General features: G+C 35.7%; 1 protein-coding gene across 3 annotated transcripts; it reads right to left on the reverse strand.

Annotated features, from left to right (window-relative positions):
• Nucleotides 1-589: 589 nt before the first annotated feature.
• LOC117910148 (disease resistance protein RPV1-like) lies at nt 590-7592 on the reverse strand. 3 transcript variants are annotated; one of them, XM_034824205.1, is made up of 10 exons: nt 6915-7592; nt 5542-6616; nt 5061-5396; nt 4068-4967; nt 3119-3824; nt 2264-2354; nt 1553-1806; nt 1249-1391; nt 1081-1154; nt 590-976 (listed from the first exon to the last, which is right to left on the reverse strand). In XM_034824205.1, exons 1-5 carry the CDS (start codon nt 7391-7393, stop codon nt 3279-3281), a joined length of 3336 nt encoding a protein of 1111 aa, XP_034680096.1. In that variant the 5' UTR covers nt 7394-7592; the 3' UTR covers nt 590-976; nt 1081-1154; nt 1249-1391; nt 1553-1806; nt 2264-2354; nt 3119-3278. The 3 variants fall into 3 exon arrangements, with proteins under 3 accessions (XP_034680096.1, XP_034680097.1, XP_034680095.1); XM_034824206.1 differs by having other exon boundaries at nt 1264-1806; XM_034824204.1 differs by having other exon boundaries at nt 1249-1806.
• Between the last annotated feature and the right edge of the window lie 408 nt (nt 7593-8000).

Consider the following 8000-nt stretch of genomic DNA (forward strand, 5'->3'; position numbering starts at 1 on the left):
TTTGCATAGATACTCTTTAAGATCACTACCTAATGATTTTAATCCAAAGAATCTTGTTGACCTTCTCATGTCTTATAGTCACATTAAACAACTTTGGAACGAAATAAAGTTATGATTATAATATATTCATGTTATTTTCTATAGAGACATGTAACCTAAGTAATCTAACCCACACATCCATTTCTACTTTGTGAATTTGCTTTGTTGTTTAAGGAGACACATGATTTGCTTTCTTATTTTGTTTTCATTTTTAAATATATAAAAAATAAATTGTAACCCCAAAACTCAATTAAAAAATTCATTTTGAAAGATAAATTTTATTACTGTCCGAATCTTGCTATCAAGTAGGATGTATGGAAAAAATATCGGTTTCCATGCATTCACTATTCAAACCAAACACTTTGCCTAAATTTCCTTTTGGGTTTATTTATAAGTTTTCCATATTTTTCTATTTGAATCATGTTCTGTAAAAGAATTTCCTATTGTTATAAAACAGTGTCATAGTGATGTTTTATTTACAACAATATGTTCATCCCTTCATAAAATATTCCTATGTTGATATGTACTTATAATATTAGATTTCATTGTATGATAAGGAAAATTGTTAAAAATATTATATAAATATTATAAGTCAGGAGGGAAACGGAGATGATCATATAAAGCTTATACCGGGTAGGTATACATATGAGAAAAAAAAAAAGACATTAAGTAGAGTAAAGGCTCGTGGTTCAAGGTGTAGATACAAAGATGAGGAGACTTTGCTGCAATGCCCTTCAACTTTGGGTCAAGCTTGGATTTCTGCAATGATGACTGGGTCAAGGTAGACTTTCGCTTAAAGATCAACCTTCGCTTGAACCTCAAAAGCTGATTTATCTTCTTCAACCTTTTTTATGCATCCAAGTTGCGCAAAAGCAACATATTTAATGCTTCAATACTGCCTTAATCCAGGTTGAAAATGCCCCTTTGTGAATTTTGCCTATGGGATTGGGACCATAAACCAAAGCACATGTTACATTAACTGCCGAAGCAGTCGATCAAATTCCTAATTTTAAACACTAGATAAGGGAACAAGAAATTCACCTAGAAGGGAACTCGGCCATTTCCTTGGGGAGACTAAGTCTCTGACTTTCAACAACCCATTGTAAATAATCATCCTGGAATATGAGAAAGCAAGATAAAACATTCAGCCAAAAAACTGCAACACCAACACAACAACTAGTTTGGACGTAGTGGTGGAAAGAAAAACACCAGTCATTTGTTGACCTTGCCCTAAGATAATGCCAAGAACTTGTCTTTCTGCTTCACCGGGATCAATTGAATGAGCAGCCAATGCACTTAATGCAGCTTGACAACCCAAATAGCTTGAAACAGTATTTGTTTTCAGCAGTGGACTATAACAAGAATGAAAAAACAAAAATGAAAAAGAAGAATGCAATAGGGAAAGAGTATACAAGGACCAATGGACCCAGAGGATGAAGAAAGTATTCCAGCAAAGAGACTGTCACTGGATTCTTCAACTGGGAACAATGTTCAGGAAGAAGGAAACAGGTACCAAGTGATACAGACAGCGAAGAAAGCAGTTCAACGATGATGCATTCAGAAGGCTCTTCAACAGGGCAGAGTTCACAAGAAGCAGAAAAACCAAAACCAATGGACTTGGATTCTACAGAAGGCACTCCAATATACAGCAGGCTCTTCATTTTCATTTTATGCAGTAGTTTTAGATTCTCATCCCCACATCTTTTTCTTCTCTTTCCTTCTTTCACCAGAGTCATATGATGCCATATTAGGATTTGAATCCAGGTCCTGCACGTTTTTCCATTGGTTGTCAAACTAAGATCATGGAATTGGGCATATTGGTATTCTTTAGAATCATAAAAGAGTATAATTTCATAATGGTCATGAAATATTATGATCTCTTATCCAAATAAAGAACCAAACAAACAAATCATCCAAATTATATCAAGAACTAAATTTAAAAAAAATGCAAAATCGCCAACCATAATAGTTGCATCCCAGCCCTAGGTTTTCATTACTGCAGGAACCCTGTATCTCTATTTTCTATGCATAGGTTCAACCACAAAAGAGCCTATGTTTATCATCCAAGTAAATAGGGAAACAACTGAAGAACATGCTCAACCAGGAAAGCAGAACACTAATTCTATAATAAGATAGAAATTACTCCATCAAAGCTAATGCCTCTGGAAGAATAGACAATCAGATCCAACAACAGCAGCAGCAAAGCAAAGCAAAGACGTCATACCTCAGGGCTTGAAATCAGCAAATCATAATGCCTCCACACCTCTGAAATCAGCATCATGAATCCCACCAGATCTTAGGGCTTACTTTTGGACCTGAAACATAGACGATAAGCGATAAGCGAGAAATTACTTGGTAGTTAAACGACTCAACACTATTCGGACTTTTTTAGGACTAGAAGGCGATCTGCGGCAGTATTTGGAGGGACTGGAGGCTGCTAATTCCGTTCCCATCCTCATTGGGGCTTCTAGGCTAAAATCCTTCCCCATTTTCAAAATTAAGAGTCGCCCATGGCACCTTCAAGACAATTTCTGGAAATATAAAGTTGACAGAAGAAGAGCATAAACGAAATCCAAACAGGAATATGTTTATCATTCAAGCTCTACTGCTCAATAACAATACAGAAAATGGAGGATTAAGCAGAATCCCTAATAATTTGATGACAAGATCCAACCTAAAATTCATTCAATACTAGAAGAGAGGAGGAAAGAACCCTAGAAATTGAACCTTTTAGCAGATCAAGTTGATTCGAAGAAATTGGAACTCCGTGGTCTTATGTTGTTGAAGTGGAAGTGAGAGAGGGTGGTCGTTGCAGTTGTGAATGGTGTTAGGGCTCGAGAAGACGTTGGGTTTCAACTAGAAGGGCGGTTTGTATCAAGAATTTTTTTTAAAAAAAAATATTATTAAAAATAGTTGTTAAAAAAATAAATACAAAAATAATGAGACTTTTAATCACTGAATTTATCTTTTCAAAGGATAAATTACTTTTTGGCTTTTAGTAAATCTAGTCTTCTAGAACGATTAAACATGAAATTGAACTTCTTCAACTGCATCTCAATTGAAGAAAAGAAACACTTACCAGAAATGATCAAGCAGTTCTGTGGCCGAAATCTCCAATTCAGATGAAAAGGGTTTTCTATTTTTTATTTTTCACGTCTCCTACGTTTCCCTTTTGGTTACGAAGGCTATTCCCATAAGCACTCCCACAAAGAAAAGCAATCCAAAAGTAAAAGTGGGATTCAGAGGAAGACATAGAATGAGTCGGTGGGTTTCCTCTGATTCTGAGTCATGGTCATATCCTCACATTCAATGGGTTCCCCCGCAGAGATTTCTTTAAGGACAAGAGTTGACTCATTAGGGGGAGGCACATTGTTGCAATTCACCTCTTCATTAACATACAGTAAACCTAACCCACATCTCTTAATTTCATAATTGGTCCCGTAGGTTATTTCAAATGTAGCCTTGATGTGAATGACTTGATGCGGACTGAGTGAGCGTTGAACTGCTACATATCTCAGAAGCACATGATCACAATTATCCCCTTCAGGATGGAAAAAACATTGAGTTTTGATAGAACAGCAATATGTGCCAAAGTCCAAGAAAACTTCTGCCATTAACCAATGATAGACAGGTGGCTGGCTACTGAAGACAAGAGCCAATGCAAAACCCAGGCAGTTGGTAGACCAATTTAGAGGTAGGTCTGCTTCAATTACATTCTCCGAGCTCTGATACCTGATCCAATCTGGTATTCTACTCCCGGAAATCATAACAGCGACGTTAGAATCCTGCAGAAAGAAAATAATTAATGTCCATGTTGAGAGAGCGAGAAATTGCTACTTTCCCATCTTGATTCATTCAACATTTATTTTACACTATCAATCTAATTTAGTAAAACAGAACAAAGACTAAAATATGAGTTGTCTCCTCACATTTCATACAGGAATTATAAAAATAAAAAATAAAATTTCTGGCAAAAGCTTTTTATTTTTTATTTTTTATAACGAAAATTGGATATAAAGAGAACTCACTAGGGATTCGAGTTCCCACGGCCTCAGCAAGTTGAATGATTCAGTTGTTCCCAATGATGTGCAATCTGTTGCATTTAAAGTACGCATGCTTGATGGAAGCTGTGGAAGTGCCTGTAGTCTTTTACAATTTCTCAACCAAAGCCATTTTAGGTGAGAAAGTCCACTCATGTTAGGCAAAGTGACAAAGTTGTTTCCACTTAAATATAATACTTCAAGTGAAGATGGAAACTGTGGAAGTGCCTGCAGTCTTTTACAATCGTCCAACTCAAGCCATCCCAGGTGAGAAAGTCCACCCATGTTAGGCAAAGTGACAAAGTTGTTTCCACTTAAATTTAACTCTTTAAGTGAAGATAAGAAGCCAAGGCTACCAAGATTTGCTCCATCTGATATATTGCAGTAACTTAAATCTAGGTTCCATAAAGAGCACAAGTTTGAGGAAGAAGGTACCGTGAAACAAATAGAATTTGAACTTCTTTTTGGCCACAACCATGAGGCAGATGCTGGTCCACATCCACGGAAAGACAACTTTTTAAGGTTTCTCATGGAAAAATTGGAAGGGGGTAGTGATCTTACCACAGTTCCATCTTCGTGAAGCTCCTTCAACATTTCTAAGTTCCCAAAATTCTCTGGAAATTCTTCAAATTTGGAGCAACCAGAAAGAATTAATGTTCGAAGAGATTTCAAATTCCAAATCCTGCTTGGAAGCCTTCTAAGAATTTTGCAATTTTCTAAACTCAAGAAATTTAGCTTCTTCAAATCTCCAAGTGATGGGTGAACATTACGCAAATTTATACAACCTTCTAAAACTAGACATTCAAGGTTGGTGATCCTTGAGAAATCTGGAGTTTGTGTCAAGTACTTGGAGTGGCTGAGATCCATGATTTTTAAGCTTTCAAGAACCTGTCATAAAAGAAAGTTAACTTAAAAATTAGCTTCCCTAGATATTACATACTTCCTAAAGAAAATAACATGAGTTGTAGATCATAATAATACCTTGATTCCTTTCCAAAGTTTTTTAATGTGACTATAAGGCATACTGAGATCAACAAGATGCTTTGGGCTGAAATCCTTTGGTAATGATTTCAAAGAGTATCCATGCCAATATAAGTACCTCAAATCATTGGAACAAAATTTAAATTCATGGGCAAACCGCACTCTACAATTCACTTTGTTGTTAAAGGTATCTTCGAAGTCTCCTGAAATACTCTTAGAATTATAGACTTTGAGCAATCTAAGTTTTTTCATCCCAGCAAAGGCTTCAGTGGTGAAGTCTAGTATATCTTCTAAATGAGACAAGTCGAGGAAAATGCCTTCAATTTTTTCACTTCCCTACAAACCAAGAAGCAAATTAAGTGAAAAGCATTCAAAATGCAAAAAAAATTACTATAATTTCATCAACATATAACTACTTAAAATAAAATAATTCTTAATTTGTTCTACACAAAATAAATTTCATGTTTTATTTTTCTCTTACCATATTTTCTTTCAACACATTAAAGATATCTTCTTGTTCCCACAATCTACTTCGTCTTCCAGGCTCTTTTGGACATTCTTGGCGAACAATACCCTTACCCATTTCTTGTATTAAGTCGTGCATCTCCAACTTGTTAGGAAAATTAATAGTTATGAGAGACTTGTTAATGAGAGTTTCTATTCCACAATCTGTAAAGAAGCCACAACCCTTTAGTATTTCCACCACATGATCTTTGTCCTCTCCTTTAAAGAAATATGCAATATCCAAAAATATATTCTTCTCATTATCCTCTAGCCCATCATAACTTATTTGAAGTACTTCCTGAATTTTCATATTAGGAGTACCTTTTAGTTTGTCTAAGTAATCTCTCCATTTGTCTTTGCTCATGCTAAATAAAAAAGAAGCTAAAACTTTGAGAGCCAATGGAAGACCTTGAGCATATCGTATTACTTCTTTTGAAAGCTCAATGAAATCATTTTCAAGAAGTTCATGTTTTAATGAATAATGTTTGAGGAACTCCAAAGCTTCACCAACATTAAATTCTGCAACCTCATAACAAGCGACTTTATGTTGAATTAGCAAACTTTTATCTCGAGTAGTTACAATAATTCTACTTCCATAACCGAACCAATCTTGATTTCTGGCTAAATGTTCCAATATGTTTAGATTATTCACATTATCAAGAACAATAAGGACCTTTCTTGAGTGGAGCCATGCTTTTATAGAAATAGATCCTTTTATTTTGAGATTTTCTTCCTCCAATAATTGAGAAAGAAGTTTTTCTGCTAAACCGGTTAAATCATGCTCTTTGAAATCATTTTCAATTTCAAGAAAGGAGCCAGCTTGAAATTGGTCGGAAATTTGGCTATAAATAGCTCTAGCAAGGGTTGTTTTCCCTATTCCGCCTATACCACAAATTCCTACCATCCAAACATTATCTGATTGCAATAGCATTCTCAGTTTTTTAATGCGGGACTGTATTCCAACCAGGTTCTCTTCAATATCACTTGTGGATGTATTTAACAACTTCTTCAAAAGTTTCCCAACGATTTCTTTGATTAGCAGAGACTCATTCCTGCAATATTTGAACCATAAACATGTATAATAAGTTTAACTACCCACAAAAAGTTAGTAAGAGTAAAAGAAATAGTGGAAGATGTCATGATCATATTAGTTAGTACTATATCTAATTTTACAAAATTCCAATAAAAAAATTTTGAATTTTATGAACTTTATCCTCTTATCAGATAACATTAATTAATAACCGGGTATTCTTATAGCCTCTGTATTCTAATAACTGACAAGTGAATTAGCAATAGCATTCAAAGAGGCATATTTAAAAATTTAAAACAAAATTAAGAGAGAAAAATTACCAGTTCCTTGAATCCCAGCCAGATAAATTTGCAACTTCAGTCAGAGCGTCCTTCCAAATTTTCACCCTCTCCCGGTTCTCCAAATTCTTTTCATGTTTAGCCAAGGCTTCTTCAAATTTTCCCCTGTGATTCCGCACATCTGATGGATCCACGTTGTAGAAAATTGGTAGAACCCTCTCCTCCTTGGATCTATTGCATTCTAGTATCTTGACCATCTCCTCCAAGCACCACCTAGAAGATGCATAGTTTTCCGACAAAACAATGATAGAAAACATGGAGTTTTCAATAGCTGTAATGAGTGCAGGGGATATGACTCGACCTTTCTCGAGCTTATCCTCATCAAAGAAAGTGTTGATTCCTTTGGTGCGCAACGCCTGAAGGAGATGGGCAGTGAAATTGTTGCGGGTGTCGTCTCCTCTGAAACTGAGGAAGACATCATAGCTCTTCTGAGAAGAAGAAGAAGAAGAAGAAGCAGCCATTGGGAAGTAGCTAGAGAGTTGAAGTCGAAATTATCCAACAAAACAAAAGGAATTCTGAAACACAACGCGAGAGGTCTTTGTATCATCAACGAGAATTGAATTGAATAATAGAGCTAAATTTGCTGAACCGGGAAGCACAAAGGAAAGCACGAGGCAATTACAAGAAAAGATGAAAGCCGCGTGATATTTGGTAAAGCAGAATGGTGTTGTTGGGCCACAAGGCAAGCCGTGTGAACGTTCTCGGTCAAAAAGGTGAAAAAAAAGTATACTTCAAAAGAAGCCTCCACTCACCCACCATGCTCCTGTCCTTTTGCTTTGCTTGTTCCAGGCACTTGTCGAGCTTTGATCCAAAATAGTGCATTTTAAAAAAAAATTCCAAAAAATAAAGTTGTTTTGAAAATAATGCCCGATCTAATGCGTCTGTGTCACATAAGCTGTCATGTCATAAAACCGTAGTTGGTGATTACAGTTTTATTTTTCTAAAGTGGTTAGAAACCGTAGTTACCAACCACAGTTTTAACTTTAAGTTTAAAGCCGTAGTTGGTGATTACAGCTTTGATTTTTTTTTTTTAAATGGTCAAAGCCGTAGTCACCAACTATGGTTTTA

The sequence above is a fragment of the Vitis riparia genome, unplaced genomic scaffold (assembly GCF_004353265.1).
Source record: "Vitis riparia cultivar Riparia Gloire de Montpellier isolate 1030 unplaced genomic scaffold, EGFV_Vit.rip_1.0 scaffold623_pilon_pilon, whole genome shotgun sequence".
In the NCBI taxonomy this organism is placed as follows: domain Eukaryota; kingdom Viridiplantae; phylum Streptophyta; class Magnoliopsida; order Vitales; family Vitaceae; genus Vitis; species Vitis riparia.